This window comes from Dama dama, chromosome 5 (genome assembly GCF_033118175.1).
Source record: "Dama dama isolate Ldn47 chromosome 5, ASM3311817v1, whole genome shotgun sequence".
Taxonomy (NCBI): domain Eukaryota; kingdom Metazoa; phylum Chordata; class Mammalia; order Artiodactyla; family Cervidae; genus Dama; species Dama dama.
The window spans coordinates 12723896-12741151 of record NC_083685.1 but is presented as its reverse complement, the minus strand read 5'-3'; the positions used below and the strand labels follow the sequence as shown (position 1 = coordinate 12741151).

General features: G+C 46.7%; 1 protein-coding gene across 1 annotated transcript in view; it reads left to right on the top strand.

Moving 5' to 3' along the window:
- Window positions 1–15797, top strand: part of TBX5 (T-box transcription factor 5) — a 47258-nt gene extending 31461 nt beyond the window's left edge. The window contains exons 7-8 of the mRNA XM_061140843.1: window positions 3907–4133; window positions 15220–15797. Coding sequence (XP_060996826.1) covers window positions 3907–4133; window positions 15220–15797 — 805 coding nt within the window. The remainder of the gene's footprint in view (window positions 1–3906; window positions 4134–15219) is intronic.
- Window positions 15798–17256: the final 1459 nt, after the last annotated feature.

The window sequence follows — 17256 nt, the reverse complement described above, 5'->3', positions numbered from 1 at the left end:
TCATTTTGAAAATCCAAGTTTACACTCCTAAGTTTTTCCCCAAAGTTGAGACCTCCACGTTCAGGAGACAGGCTTATGGCATGGCTCCCTCCCGAGAAATTTTATGAGTTGGAAGCGCGAGTCATCTTGTAACGGCGGTTATAACAGCTTCTACTATGTGCCAGACATTTTCTAGAGTATGTTGTTGGATAATTTCAACAATCTTGAGAGATAACTGATGCTCAGAGAGATCGAGTGTCTTGTCTAAGATCACACAGCTGTTAAGATGATAGGTCTGATACAGAATGCACTTTTGCCTGAATCTAATATCTTTCTTCTTCCCACTATACCCTGATTCTAAGATGCTCAAATAAAAATCAGAGTCCAGTGAGTGGGTTATCAGGGAAGGTAAGGTGTCTGGGGGACTCAGGGCTGGCTGCTGTGGTTTCTCCTGATCATCTCTTTACTCGCCCATTTTGCAGGTGAGGCTTAGCTAGGTGACCTGCTTTATCCTAGCTCACTGAGTTAGCAAGGATATTGGACTAGGGGTGCTACAGGCTGAGTGGGGTGGAGGACCCAGTGAAAGGTATTGTGTGGAAAATGGACATTTCAGGACTTTCCTGGTGGTCCAGTGGTTAAGATCCTGTGCTCCCACCTCAGGGTGCAAAACTTCGATCCCTGGTTGGGGAACTAAGATCCCACATGCTGCGGGGCCAAAAAAACAAAAAAGGACAAGGAAGCACTTTTTTAAAATGTTAAAAAAAAACCAGAATGGACATTTCCCCAGAAGTAGCAGCTTTTCTGGATCCACAGATGACGAAATCAGACTCAAATCCTCTTTTGTCCTCCTCTCAGTCCCAGGGACCCCTCTTGGGAGAAATGTGGGGGAAGCTTTGAATATCTTCTACTTCGTTTTCATTTTGCTTTCCAGCCAAGCAAGATCCTCCCCTGTGAATTTCACCTCTGTTCCCATTGCCTCTCGTTGCCTAAGCTGGTGTGGAGGGTGGGGGGCACGGGGAGGATGAATGGATAGCCTGGAGGGTCACATGTTGTCACCAGGAGACTGCGAGCACTTCCTTTATTTTGTGTGTGTCCCTCCTAGACTAGTCCTCCTGCTCTGTCATAATTAAAATTATGTTAATAACTTATATAATCTATTAACAATTAGTAATAAATATTATTTTCAACATGGAAATATTCATCTAAACTTCATAAATGCTGGTGGTGGTTTAGTTACTAAGTCATGTCCGGCTCTTGTGACCCCATGGACTGTAGCCTGCCACGCTCCTCATCCGTGGGATTCCCCAGGCAAGAATACTGGAGTGGGTTGCCATTTCCTTCTCCAGAAACTTCATAAATGCTTACTGTAAAAAGAGTCAAACAATGCAGATGTGCAAAAAGTAATGTTGTTTAGTAGCTCAATCATGTCCAACTCTTTTGCAACCCTATGGACTATAGCCTGCCAGGCTTCTCTGTCCATGGGATTTCCTAGGCAAGAATACTGGAATGGGTTGCCATTTCCTTCTCCAGGGTGTCTTCCCGACCCAGGGGTGGAACCCGAGTCTCCTGCATTGGCAGGTGGGTTCTTTACCGCTGAGCCATGAGGAAAGCCTGCAAAAAAGTAATAAGTTGATCTAAAAGTTCTCCCATAACCCCAGCTTCTGGAGGGACCCACTGGGATCTATTTCATAATTTAGATCATGTTACATCCTACCTCTTTAACTTCGTTTATCTTGCACAGATTTATGAATTTATTCATAAACAGGCGGCTTATTATTTTCAAAGGTTGCATGAATATTCCATCATCTAGCTCTGTCAAGGTTGACTCAGCCATTAATGAGGACATTTAGATTGTTTCCAGTTTCTTCCCTTTGTTCTGGAGAAGGAAATGGCAACCCAGTCCCGTCTTCTTGCTTAGAGAATACCATGGATAGAGGAGCCTGGACGGGCTTCCATGGAGTCGCAAAGAGTCATATGTGACCGAGCAACTGAATACTTTCACTTTCATAGACAATGCAGTGGAGAAAAATCCTCATACTTACCTTCTTAGGAAAATCCATAGTAATGGGATTGCTTGGTCCACTTTGTTAACAATTTCAAAATTTCAAAAATTCATTTCAAAAATGAATTTCAGGAATTCCCTGGTGATCAGGTGGTTAAGACTCAGCGATTTCACTCCCATGGCCCTGGGTTGAATCTGTGGTCTGGGAACTAAGATCCTGCAAGTTGCATGGTGTGGCCAAAAAAAAAAAAAAAAAGGTGATATCATATTGCCTTCCAGAAAAGATGGGCAGATCACCTTATCCACGCTGTACTAGTTACTGTCCTGCGCAAGATATCCTTTCTGATCCCAAACCCTGGCAGCCCTCTTCCCTTAGTGGATGTGAGAATGTTATGTGTTGTGCTGTTCCCTTCTTTAACAGCCTGGATATTTCTGTCAGTTCTTCCTTTTACCTTTGAGCTTCTCTGCAAATGTCCCTCCTTCATTCACCTGGTTTCCTGTGGGGCTCTTGGTGATAATCAGCTCCACTTTCCTCCTTTCCAGGACAGGTTTCTGTTGAATTGTCTGAGCTCTTATGAGGACAAAAATAGGAACACCTGAAAGCTAAAGGGAAGGGAATGTGGGGGGACCTATCATAAGAGTGTGAGGGACCAAGGGTTTCCCTGGTGGTCCAGTGGTGAAGAATCCACATACCAATGCAGGAGACACGGGTTCGATCCCTGGTCTGGGAGGATTCCACGTGCCGTGGAGCAGCTAAGCCCATGCGCCACAACTACTGAAGCCTGTGCAGAGCCCATGCTCTGCAGAAGGAGAAGCCGCTGCAGTGAGAAGCCCATGCACCGCAACCAAAGTGGCCCCCGCTCGCTGCGACTAGAGAAAGCCCACGCAGCAACGAAGACCCGGCACAGCCAGTAAATAAGTAAATAAAAATAATAAAAAAAAAAGAGTATGAGGGACCAGATTTCGAGCACTTTGGGAGAGCCTATCCATATGGCACTGTATGCTGAGGTTTAGAAAGGCTGTGATCCATATGGCATCTTACGCTGAGGTTTAGAAAGGCTGTGGTCCACTGGTGGAGATGAGACCTGACTCTGGATCTGCCTCTCCTTAGATCACATGCTCTGTTCTCTATCTCCTCTGTCCTCTTTCTTTCCCTCTTCCTGCCCCCCACCTCCCCCGCACTGTGTTTCCAAAACTGTGACTGTCCTGCTGATGGCTGTCATTTGTTGTGACAAACGCCACTGTAAGGCTTTCACATGTATTAACTCATTTCTTCTCTCAGCAATCCTTTGAACCTAGATTTTGTTTATTATCCATTTTTTACAGGTGGGAAACCAAGGGACAGAGAAGTTAAGTATTGTCAGAGGCAACAAGTACAGCAACTCAAAAGGAAATTCTAAGGCACAGGCAGTAAACTCTTCAGATTGGGGTGATGTAGATTTTTCTGTGACTACCCTAGATGGTCAGCTGCCATTCTTGACTAATGTCAGGGAAAGACCACAGCCCCATTTTAAAGATGGAGACCAAGAAGTTAAGTCTCAGTGACTTCTCAGCTCTCTAGCATTTGAATTAGGGAATTCAAAGACATCTAGAATAGGGTGAAATATTTCAACTGACATGTGTTTGTTGATTTTTAGGAGGAATTCTGAACTGGGGGTGCTCATTTACCTTTCGGCATATATATAAAACTGTTCATGAACCTACTTGCCTAAAGTATAAGACATGAAAAGATGGTGACTAAATGTATATGTCCGTGACATAGGATGCTCTTGAGTATAACTGTATCTCTCCATTCATCAAAGATCCCTTTGTTTCTTATTCTGTGATTTTTTCCCCCAGTGGATTCTTTGACCCTGTGGTTCAGACAATGAAAAGATCTCGATCATGCCACTGATAAATGTTATTTTGTATCTTCTCCCTTTCAGTAAAGAATATCCCGTGGTTCCCAGGAGCACAGTGAGACAGAAAGTGGCCTCCAACCACAGTCCTTTCAGCAGCGAGCCTCGAGCTCTGTCCGCCTCATCCAACTTGGGGTCCCAGTACCAGTGTGAGAATGGTGTGTCTGGCCCCTCCCAGGACCTCCTGCCCCCACCGAACCCATACCCACTGCCCCAGGAGCACAGCCAAATTTACCATTGCACCAAGAGGAAAGGTGAGTGCGACTGCCCTGCCCACCTGGCCACTTTCTTTTCTTCTTCTTTCCCTTGACAAAAGGAAATCCACCTAACTACATGTATATGTATTTTTAAAATGTAAGCAGTGGACTGAGAGACTGTAAGAGAGTCAAACCATTCTGGTACAGCTAAAGATTCCTTTGTCACATCTCTGCCAAGTTCTAGCCCCTTCCTTGGGGAAAGCTTATTTGAAATGTCCAGACGCATTTATTTATTTACACTTGCACACACACACAAATGCAGAGTTTTGCTTTTACTTTTAATTGTTGATATCATACTGTACCTGTTTTGCAACTTGTATTTCTTAAAATTTTAGAATATATTGTATTTTTTTAACTTTTTATTTTATATAGGAATATAGTTAATGAAAGGGCTTCCCTGGTAGCTCAGCTGGTAAAGAATCCACCTGCAATGCAGGAGATCAGGGTTCAATTCCTGGGTCAGGAAGATCCCCTGGAGAAGGGATAGGCTACCCACCCCAGTATTCTTGGGCTTCCCTGGTGGCTCAGCTGGTAAAGAATCCGCCTGCAGTGCAAGAGGCCTGGGTTCAATTCCTCATTTGGGAAGATCCCCTGGAGAAGGGAAAGGCTACCCACTCCAGTATTCTGGCCTGGAGAGTTCCATGGACTGTATAGTCCGTGGGGTAGCAAAGAGTCAGACACAACTGAGTGATTTTCACTTTCATAGTTAATGAACAATGTTGTGTTAGTTTAAGGTGTACTGTAGAGTGAATCAGTCATACATATACATGTTTTGATTCCTTTTCAAATTCTCTTCCTATTTAGGTTGTTACATAATATTGAGTAGAGTTTCCTGTGCTCTACAGTAGCATACATTATAGATGTCTTTTCATGATCCTAGAACAGCCTCATTCTTTTTAGCTGCTGAAAAGGAAATATTACCCCAAAAGGATAAAGCCAAGTTTATGTTGTCAGGGGTAGTCAGGGAGTATGCTTTCAGAGTCTTGGTTGTATTATAAGCCTACAACCTACACTCCAGGGAACCTCCTTGGAATTTGATGTGCTCTTTAGTCCTTGAGTAAGGTTTTTTCCAAGTGGATTCTGAGCTCTTCTTTCTTTTCCAGAGCAGTACCAAAAAAAAAAAAAAAAAAAAGGTGGAGAGGGAGTAAAGAAAATCATGATAGATTTTGTCTCCTGTGCATCCCCTCTTTAAATCTCCTAGGCTGTTGTCTGAGACATCTCATCATTTCCTTTGCCTAATGAGAAATGGATGACTTCCTCCTAAGCTATCTGAGTCCAGAGGGGAAGTTAAGGCAGGAAATTTCTGGTGGCACATTTTCCAAGGCAGAATCGAAGGTGTGGATGTGGGCAGTGGGGCCAGGGAAACAGATTTGAGTCTCAGCTCTGCCACCAGCTTCCTGGATGACCTCAGGCAGGTGTCCTAGCCTCTCTGGGCGTCAGTTTGTCACTTTGTAACTAGTGCTAAGTTCCTGAGAGCAGTTGGTGCTTGGTGAGCACCCCGTGGGTGGAAGCTAAGTGAATCCCAGGAGGAAGTAAAGAGAAGGCTGCTCATTTAGGTGAAGGTTCGGGAAGACAGACATAAGGGGAGGGGACTGTGCAACCTCTTGCTTACGCCTGTGAGTTTCAGAGTCAGACTAGTGAGATAAATCCGATCTTTGACATTTTCACATGTTTATGATTAGGGGCAAGTTACTTACTCAATGCCTCTAAACCTCACAACAAACCTCTGTAGATTGGAGCCTGTAGATTGGACCTGTCTCCTCAGCTTGATGTGAAGAGGCTATGAAATCAGCGCTGGGTTGAATTAATAAACCAGCCCTGTTTTGCTCCAGATGGTCCGTGGCCCTGTCTTCTGAGTGCTCCCTGTTGGATTTCAAAGCCCCATCAGCCAGCACGACGCCTTTCAAAGTCCAGTGGTGCCTGGACCTTCTCTTTTGACATGAGAACAGGAACACAGTTTGGCTATTTGACATTTACCAAAGTCACGTTTTGAAAGAGGGAAAAGCTGTCATGGGTCCAAACCTGGGGCTGGGGAGCTGACCCGGTAAGACCGGCCTTTCCAGACTTACCTGAAGCCCATCCAAACTCTTTGGATCTGGAAGGCCTGAGCAGCATCAGCCCATCAGGCCCCCTGTCCTGACTCCCAGCACGCCCGCTGCCGGATGGGCTGGAGCCCAGATGCCTGCAATATGCCTCTTCAGGCACAAGCAGGGGTTAAGAATGTCCTGTAGCTCACAGGTCCCGGTATAGAGATGCTGTTTCATATTATATTTCAGGGAGCCCTGATGCGGTTCCAGGCCACAACCTTTTCAGGAACATTATTAAGTAGGCACTGTTATATAAACCCATTTTACAAATGGGGAACCTAAGGGAAAACTGTGAGCTGATGGTTCTTTTTTTTCTTTTAATTAATTTATTTTAATTGGAGGCTAATTACTTTACAATATTGTAGTGGTTTTTGCCATACATTGACATGAATCAGCCACAGGTGTACTTCTGTCCCCCGTCCTGAACGCCCCTCCCACCTCCTTCCCCATCCCATCCTTCAGGGTTGTCCCAGTGCACCGGCTTTGAGTGCCCTCTCTCATGCATCGAGCTTGGACTGGTGATCTGTTTCACATATGGTAATATACATGTTTCAATGCTATTCTCTCAAATCATCCCACCCTCGCCTTCTCCCACAGAGTCCAAAAGTCTGTTCTTTACATCTGTCTCTTTTGCTGTCTCACATATTGGGTCATTGTTACCATCTTTCTAAATTCCATATATGTGCATTAATATACCGATTGGTATTTTTCTTTCTGACTTACTTCACTGATGGTTCTTTTTTTTAAAGCTACTTTTCAAAATGCTTTATTGATTTTTAGTTACTTATTTATTTTGGTTGCATTGGGACTTCATTGCTGCGTGTGGGCTACTCTCTAGCTGCGGTGCATGGGGTTTCATCGCGGCGGCTTCTCTTGCTGTGAGCACGGGCTCTAGGGCGCGCAGGCTCAGTAGTTGCGTCTCCCAGGCTCTAGAGCACAGGCTCAGTAGCTGTGGCGCACAGGCTCAGTTGCCCTGTAGCATGTGGAATCTTCCCAGACCAGGGATCGAACCTATGACCCCTGCATTGGCAGTCGGACTCTCAACCACTGGACCACCAGGGAAGTCCGAACTGATGGTTCTTGAAGGCAGAGTTTGAACCCACACCTGGCCTGCAGACTCTGCCTGGACTATGAACCACCACCCTTCCTGCCTTCATGACCTTTACTTATGAGCTGCAGTCTCCAAATTTCATCATTCACTAGAGATTCTACTTTTGGGATTGGGTCCTGTTTGCTGCTGAAGAGCTCACAGGTTTGAATTAAAGAGTCTTTTGATTAAATTGATGCCAGACCAAGAAGAAGAGGGGGTAGTTACAAAGAATCAGGGTGCTGTTTTAGGTTCAATATTGATAGCAGCATCCTTGGAAATGCACTCCTAGAGGATACAGGAGGAAGACTTTGAATGCAAGGCTGATGAACCTCTTTGGGTGATGGGAACAGTTGTCCTGCACGTGGTACTTTGCTGAGATCCTCGCATGAACTTGGGATTGACTTGAGGTGGCCCCTGGGGAAGCTGGAGTCAGTGGCTGGTCCACTGCAGTCTCTCCCAGCAGCTGATACTTCCCAGTAGCGTGATGGTGGGTAACTTGCTTCAGCTTTCTGAGCCTCAGCCAGCTTTTCTGCAGAATGGGGAGGACAATAGTGCTTTCGCTGCAGGGTTGTTATGAGATGAAATGAGATCATCCTGGTGAACCCGGGATTGTGAGATAGGTACAGGCATGTGAGAGCCTGGTACCTACAAGACCTCTACTGAAAGTGAGCTCACGGCCGTCCTGACTTTGGGAAATGCACACCATTGCAAGCAGTGCAGACATTACTGTGACTCGTTATTGACTTGTTTGATGGCAGTGGCGATCGAATGCTATGAAGGAGATGCACAAAGTGCTAACAGAAAGCAAAGTGGGGGACTTCCCTGGTGGCCCAGGGGTTGAGAATCCACACTTCCAATGCAGGGGACGTGAGTTCAATACCTGGTTGGGAAACTGAGATCCTGTATGCCACGGGGCAGCTGAGTCTGGACACCATGCTATAACTAAGATCAGACACAGCCAAATAAATAAATGTTTTTTGAAAGTTATTAAAAATAAAAACAGCAAAGTGGGTAATTGGCCTAGAGTAGGGCATCGGGGAAGAATTTCAGTTGAGGTCTGTGTAGAGTGGGTGTCAGACATGAGACTGGGGAGTCAAGTGGGTGTCTAGGCATAGAGAAGAGCATGTGTGCAGACCCTTGAAAAATGGGGAGCCCCCTCTCACTGGGGCAGTGGACGTAAGACCAGCATGGTTTGTGCACAGAGCAGGGAAGAGTGATGGGAGAGAAGGCTGCTGAGGAAGGCAGGGACCAGCACAACGCCAGCCCTTGTGAGCCACTTTGAAGGGTTCGGATTTTATCTTAACACTGATGGGTGGCCTTTGCAGGAGTTTGAACCCATGAGGGATGTGATTCTGGCTTTGTTTTGAGGCAGTCCCTTTGCTGGGGTCGAATTGATGCCAGGGATGGTTCATAGGCTATTGTAGGCTCCCAAGGTATGTGAGATGGCGATGGCTCAGACCAAGGAGTGTGGAGAAGAGCTGGAGATGTTCGAGGAGTCAGGACGTCGTGACTGGTTGCAGATAACAAGGTGAAGGATTGCCCCCTCTTTGACAGATGTGGACCCTGAGGCTCAGAGAGATGGAGTAACTGGTACAGAGTCACCCAGCGAGCAGGCAGCTCCACCCCCTGATTCATTCTGAGGTCTGTGCACTTGGGGTGCAGGGCTCATTTTACCTTTGCAGAAACCTCTGCCCCTCTTGCCTCCCTCCACCTCCAAAAGACAGCTCCTGGGGACAGAGAACATTCCAGCCAAGCTCCATCTGTCCTGCCTGCCTGCCTTGGAGACGACAAAAAGCAATTCATCATCAGCCTCCATTGTAAAGCGATAAGGAATCAGCCGAGGTTTCCTTCCAGTTTGGGACTCCCGTTAAGTGATAACTCCATGGGTGGCTTCTCCCCCACCCCGGCCCCTGCCTGCCCCACTATCTGACTTCCCCTCATTGTCTGTCTCCTTTCCAACTGGCCCAGGAGGCAGCCCCAGTGAAATGTCAAAGGACCAGGCCGGCCAAGGGGCCCCTTGTGTTTGGACCCAGCTGTCTCCAAACTATCTCTCCTGATGGGAGGAGCTAAAAAGCTGGGAAAGTGTTTTATCAACGCCACTCCATCACATCCAGTCCACCCGGGCCTGGGAGACCACTTGTCTGTCTTTCTCTCTCCTTCCCACCCTGACGGCCCTCCCCAATCACTGGAAACCAGAGGCGACCCAAATAAAGGTTTTAGCAAAGCCAGTTACTGCACTGGATACTGAGAGGGAAAGGGGAGAGGAACTGGGTACCGTCAAGGGCTTTGCATTTCCTCAGCCTCCTTGGTTTTTAGAGCATTCCCACACCTTTCCTTCACTGGAGTCTCCCTGTAGTCTTTGAGTCACAGGAGATGCCTTCCACCCCCTTGGCAAATAGGAGGCAAATAGAGGCATAAGAGCTTGGGGTAGATTCCCAAGGTTATGTGGCTGGTGAGTGGCCGATCCAGGCTGCGGTCATCAAGTAAATATTAATGGCACACTTACTTTGTACTGGGCAGTGTGCTGTATGCTGAAGATAAGGGGAGAGAGATGGCAAAGGTCTGTATTCCCAGGAAGCTTGTATTCTCACTGGGGGAGACTGATAGCAAGCAAGTCAGTACATCCCATGGTTTTGGATAGTGGCTCACTGAGATTCGAACTGAAGTCTTTTGATTCCCAATCTTCCCACAGTACCATCCAAGTTCTTTGTACTTTAAGGTTAAGAGCTAACAACATGTGGACAAACTCATACACACCAGTCTACCCATTCATCCAACCATCTATCCATCTGTCTGTCCATCCATCCATCTATTCCTCCACCCACCCATCCATTCATCCATCTGTCCTTTCATATATCTATCTGTCCATCCATCTATCCATTCATCTGTCCATCCATCCATCCACCCATCCATCTATTCATCCATCCACCCATCCATCTGTTTATCCATCCACCCATCCATTCATCCATCTGTCCTTCCATGTATCTATCTGTCCATCCATCTATCCATTCATCTGTCCACCCATCCATCAACCCATCTGTCTATTCATCCATCCACCCATCTATTCATCCATCTGTCCTTGCATCTATCTATCTGTCCATCCATCTGTCCATCAACCCATCCACCCATCCATCCAAAGGATCAAGGTTACAACCTTTTCATAGTCTCTGAACACAGTGGGTTTCCTGAAGGCTGAAGGGCTGGGGCAGTCTATCAGAAAGAGCACTGTTCAGAGTCATAAGGCCTGAATTAGAGTTCTACTTCTGACTTGGCAAAGGTCACTCAGTTAAGGAGTGGCATTTTATCTCTCTGCCTCCAGTGTCTTTATCTGTGAAGACTCCCCCACAATCTTTCATCTGAATGAACTCCATCAGCAAGGGAAGTGACCCGTTTGGCAGTGATGGCAATGTTTGCTCAGTGGGATCAGAGATTTGAAATTAGCTCTGTGAGTTTCCTAGCTCTGGAGTTCACCCAAGTACCTTCCAGTATTGGACGACCTTCACAGAGCCATCTATCCAGTCTTCCAAGAGGGGAAAGAGAGTAGAATTGTATTACTTGGGCAGATAAGATTTGAATACTTAGCTTAAGTACAAGGAAAATAGAAACTAGACTGCTCTATTATTATCTCAATTCCTTCACATGAAATTTATGTATCATCTCCATGTATAATGGGTTTCCTCGACCACTCAGTGGTAAAGAATCTGCCTTTGATGCAGGAGCCACAGGAGACTCAGGTTTGATCCCTGGGTTGGGAAGATCCCTTAGAGAAGGGAATAGCAACAGTATTCTTGCCTGGAGAATCCCACGGACAAAAGAGCCTGGTGGGCTACAGTCCATGAGGTCTCAAAGAGTTGGACACGACTGAAGTGACTTAGAACATTAGCACCCCATGTATAATACAAACAAGAATTGAGATTGGAATGGTATAGGGGTTTGCCCAAGGTCATGTAGCCAGTGAGTCAAGAGACATAACTCAGTGCCCTAAAATCTATATCCTGGATTCATCATTAAAGCCATTTTATCCAGAATCAACAATATCCGGAAACACGCCGGACACTAGGGTTTTTCACAGTGTGGCGTGGTGATTGGTGGTCAGAATCAGGAAGAGCTTTACTGTTATCCAAGGAACTCAGCTGGGTTTTGGACATTTGAAGTATAATTGACCACCCATATGCAGCTTTCTAAAATCGAGCTGTGGACTCATCTCATCAAGGACTTGACCTTTGACTGAAGCCCATTCCCCCAACTGTGGAAGATAAGCAGGACTCAGCTGGGACAGATGTGTTTGCTGTTGATCAGTTATCAGGCTCCCAATAAAAAGATAGAAACCAAACCATCACGAAAATAAACACAGAGATTACATCCCAAGCACTTATCATGACCAGCATGAAGTTTTGATCCTGGCTTTGGAATTTCTTTACAGTGTGATGAGGACCAAGAGAAGCTGGAGATGCTTAAGTCCTGTTTCCATCAATAATCCAGCATCAAGGTTTTCTTAGGACTCTGCATCAGGTCTTTGGAGTATTAAGCCTTGGAATGTGTAATTTTACGATTTTCCAAAATGTGGCTCTGGCCTTTTTCATATTATCCTTCCTTTTTTTAACTTGTAACCAATCTGGAAGGGGATCAGAAACTTGGGACTGGTTAGTTTGCCTTTTTTTTTCTCTTGCCAAGGGTACCCTGCAGCTGTACTTTCTATTATTGAAAAGGGGAACGCCCTGGTTAAATGAAAAACCCAAAGGTTATGATTCCAGCAACAATGGAAACATTCAGATTTATGGATCTGAGGGGTGGAGGGAAGGAAGAATGGAGGGAAAGAATCGAAGGAGGAGGTGGCCAGGACAAAAAAAAAATAAGTGGAGTGTAGCGGTGTCCTTAAGATGCCCCCAAAATGCTAGGTTGAAAAGTGAAAAATATGGACCCTTCCTCATCTGGATGTCTTCAAACATCTGGATGGTTGGCATCATGTAGCTAGAACACCTGGAAGAATGATGATTTCATTTTTCAATTTTTGGGGACCAATGTTTGAGTATCCTATGGGTCCCAGATGTGTCCCAGAAAGAATTTAGCTGAAAATAAGTGCTTGCTATTGATGGATGCAACCTAGATGTGAAGATACATGTTTGGGGGGAGATTTTGGACGTACCTGGGGTATCACCTGGAGAATGATGAGAGTGGAGATGTTGGGTGGAACCCACATCCAAGCTACCCTACTTGGCATGGGCTGTTGGTTTATAGTCCAGTGCTAAGCCATAGGACTTACTGTGAGGAGAAGACGGACTTGAAGCTTTACCTCTAAGGACTACCTGCTCATCACAGTGTCAGCCTCTTGCTCTCACAGGTCCTGCCCTCGTTCCCTTGCCCCTGGACGGGGGAGGATGGAGAGGGGCCAAGGATGTGCTCTGAGCAGGACCATAGCAGTTGACCAGCACCTGGTAGGGGCTTGGTCGGGGCTCAGTCGGTATTTGTTGGGTGGCTGAGTGAGTGGCATTGGCTAGTAGAAATCCAGAGAGCTGGAGGCAAGGTGAATTAGTCATGTCTTTGATCCCAGCCTCCACTCCTTCCCAGCTGTAATGGCCTTGAGTAGGTCACTCCTCTGAGCTTCAGTTTCTGCCTCTAAGAGATGAGAATGAGAACAGCCGCCTTGAGGAATGATGGTGCGATTAGAGTTAGGCCCCTTAGTAGGTGCTCAATAAATTCTAGCTCCTATTTCCTTCCTTATTTGGTCCTGTGTCTGCCATCAACCATCACTGTGGTCACAGATGTGGGAGTGTCCCAGCGTTTCATTTTTCTTCACACCCCAAACATGGCATAGTTCCTTTTTTTATATAGACTTCTTTTTTTTTTTTAAAGAGACCAGTATGTCCTTTTATTATAAAGAAGTTTAGGCACGAAAGATAGAGTGGTTTACCCACACCATACCACCATTTGACAGCACAGCTGGGAAAAGACTCTGTTTTCTAAGTCTAGTTCTCAATTATTATCGGCATATTTCTTAGTGTTGTTCATTAGAAAGAGATCGGAAGTGAGGAAAGAAAAATCTCCAGCTTGGGGAGTAAAATCCCAGCCAAGGAATGAATCCATGTGAGGTTTACGCCTGGGTAGAAACTCCCTAGGACTGCTTCCCCTGAAGGAAACACCTGGAGGTGTGTTATTATGGATGAGGTCTGCTGGGACACAGGTGGTGTTACCCTGGCAACACGAGCTGCCCTGGGTGATAGATGCAGGAGATTTCCATGCTCGATATTATTACGCCTGAGCTGCCCAGTGAGGGAAGTATTGCTGACTCTGATTCAAAGGTGATAAAAAGGAGTCCCAGAGATGGCAGATACCTTGCTAGTGTCCCACCGATATTAAATAAAAGGGCCAGAGTCAGGCATGTCTAGGTTTCTTAACTGAGGTCTGCATTTTAGGGGGTCTTTGGGCCCCTTGAAGTTGTCCGCATCGCTTTTGTCTATACCTGTAGTTCTCAAAATGTTGTGTTTTTTCCTAGAAGAGAGCCCAGCACTTTTGTTAGAACCCAAAGTGGGTAAGGAAGACCCTCTTTCAGCACAGAACTCTCTCGCCATTGTTCTGTATTAGGGATTAATTAGTGCCCACAGGAAGGAAGTGACTTGCTCAGTGAGGAAATGGTGACATACTAATTGGTACCAACTCCACAGATCCTCACTGGGTCCTTGTTCACATGAGATGTCAGGAAGGGATTTGGGGATTCATTTCCGTTTCCATCCATGTATCCATCTGTCCACGCACTGTTCCATCCGTTGCAGAAGTATTTGCTGCATGTCTTACGGTCTAGCATGGATTGAAAAGCAGGGATTTTATCACGCGATTCCTCGGATTCTAATCCCAGCTGCACTGTTTATCAGCCACAGAGGACCACGGGCAAGTTTCTTTTGTCGTTGTCTTTGTTGAGTCTCTCAGTCATGTCTGACTCTTGGCGACTCCGTGGACTGCAGCACGCCAGGCTCCCCTGTCCTTTGCTATCTCCCGGAGTTTGCGCAGGTTCATGTGCATTGAGTCGGTGATGCCATTCAACCATCTCATCTTCTGTCGTCCCCTTCTCCTTCTAGTTACTTTATGACGTCATGTTAGTTTCTACCGTACAGTGGGATGAATCGGCCGTACATACACACATACCCCTCCTTTCTGGGCTTCCCATACTATCTCGGCCTCTGTGTGTCTCCTTCGTCTCATCTGTAAGATGAGGATACTAAGAGAACCCGCCTCGTGAGTTTGTTGAGATTAAATGGGTGACCTCATGAAGAGTACTCAGAACAGTGACAGGCAGTAAGCACTGTATGTGTTTTTATTGCTATGGTTGATGCTGTTGTTATTGTTGTTACCAGGTATATGTCCCAAATTCTGGGAAGATAGTGATGGCTTTTCCAGACCATGTGTTGCCTTCATAAAATTTACATGCTGGGGAGGAGGGAAGAGAATAATAATAATTGTCATTTATTGAGCATTTCCTTGTACCAAGCTCTGGACTAAGTTCTTAACCTATATTTTCCCATTTCATTTAGTGCTTCCCTTTCTAGAAAGTGCCATTATGACTCTTTCCATTTTACAGGTGAAGAAGCTGAGCTCAATTTCCCCACCTTCTAGAATTTATACAAAGCATCTTCTCTAACAATTGCATTAATGTTCTACTGAGGGAATACACTAAAATTGATTTTTTAAAAAAGAAACTGGGCTCGGAAAGGTCAAGCTGTTTACTTAGGGCTCTGTGGCCCAAAGTCTTAGCCGTGACAGGCCACCCCCTTTATGATTGGAACGGAGGTTGGAGCTAACCATCTTTCAGACTTAATCCTTCCATCCTGGGGCCAAATGGGTATCTCAGCCTTGAGCTGTGGGGTGGCTGGTCCCTAGCCTCATGGGTGTCTGTCCTCCTGTCTTCCCGCAGATGAAGAATGTTCCAGCACAGACCATCCCTATAAGAAGCCCTACATGGAGACATCGCCTAGTGAGGAGGACCCCTTCTACCGCTCCGGCTACCCCCAGCAGCAGGGCCTGGGTGCCTCCTACCGGACAGAGTCAGCCCAGCGGCAGGCCTGCATGTACGCCAGCTCCGCGCCCCCCAGCGAGCCCGTGCCCAGCCTGGAGGACATTAGCTGCAATGCCTGGCCCAGCATGTCCTCGTATAGCAGCTGCACGGTCACCGCCGTTCAGCCCATGGACAGGCTGCCCTATCAGCACTTCTCCGCCCACTTCACCTCGGGGCCCCTGGTGCCCCGGCTGGCCGGCATGGCCAACCACGGCTCCCCGCAGCTTGGAGAGGGAATGTTCCAACACCAGACCTCCGTGGCCCACCAGCCTGTGGTCAGGCAGTGCGGGCCTCAGACTGGCCTCCAGTCCCCGGGCAGCCTCCAGGCGTCGGAGTTTCTGTACGCTCACGGTGTACCAAGGACCCTGTCCCCACATCAGTATCACTCGGCCGTGCACGGAGTCGGCATGGTTCCAGAGTGGAATGACAACAGCTAAGGCCAGGCCTGCTCCTCTGCTGCCGTTTTCCAGAGGGAGGGGAGAGAGGGAGGGAGAGAGAGCCGGCCACAGGGAGAACCCCACGGACGGAATGTCTCATTTCACCGCGCGTTCACGTCTGCACTTGAGAACTGCCCCTGCCCCCACACCCCGCCCCCGACACTGATGTAATCAGTCGCTTGAAACCACAATTCAAAAAATGTGACTTTGTTTTGTCTCAAAACTAAAAAACAACAAGAAGAGATGAGTCCCCGTCGCCCCCCCCTCCCCACCCCGCACTCCTCCACGACCACCGCCTTCCTCGACCGGCCACAATCACACCACCTCTAGGACGCCCTCTCTGATTTCTTCTTTTGGTCTCCAGAAAGTCCTGCCTCCTGGAGTGTTTGATCCTCATGCGTAGTTGGAGTCCTTCCCTGTCTTGGTGTTAATGTTGACGTTGTTATATAATAAATAATAATATATTTTTTCTTTCAATTTTCTTAATGGGACCCAGTCCCTTATTCTGGGGGAGGTCTGAGACAAGTATGTTTCAAGATATGTACTTGTGGGGTTCCCCTCAAATACTCCTCCAACCCCCAAACCTAAATTGGCCACCCTCCCTCTTGACTAAGAAATTACCTACCTCTGCCAGGGATGTTTCTGTCAGGCTTCCCTGCCTCTCAGCTTCTCTCCAATCTTGGCCTCCCTTCCCCATCCTCACGGAGCCCAGGTTCACCTCCTGCCCACCAGTGGGGTCAGGATAACGCCGGACTCCATCTGGCGTCCTATCTCACTCGGCCCTCCTGTCTCCCCGGCTCCGTGTCCTTCCCGCCCACTGAAACGTGGCCTATACCTTCCCAACCGGAAATCTCGCTTTGAAAAACTTAAAAAGCCCCGGTTTACATGCGGGCAGAACTGTGATAAGCAAGGCGCAAGCTCTGTGCTGACAAGCGTTGTGAAAAAGCCAAAATAAATATTCGTCCTGATAACCAAAAAAAAACAAAAAGCCAGCCCCCAGCTTCCAAACCTCCATCACCGCCGCCGATGACCCAAACTGGATGCAAAACCAACACCACCATCCCTAAAGAAGCAGCCAGACTTACTCACCGAGGAGCATTCTCCAAAGGCATCATACCAGCACCAAATGCAGACCCTAAACTGTGGTTATTGAAAGCAGAAAATGGTTATTAAAAAAAAGTGTGTAAGTAAAACATTATTGCAGGGTTCTTCAGATGTAATATTTTACTGGTACTATTTATTTATAAAGAAGACTTCTAATTAAGTAATAGCCTGAAATGGAATCCAGCATGGGAGCTGGCCAAAAGCTTTTAATTTTATTGATACTCAAAACCAAGTTTGCATTTTTTCTTCCCTTTCAAATGTGCTTTGCTTTCATGATTAAAAAAAGTTATTGTTTTTTTTTTTTTTAAGTGACCCTAATAAAGAGAACAGGGTAATATGTGAGACTGCGTATGTT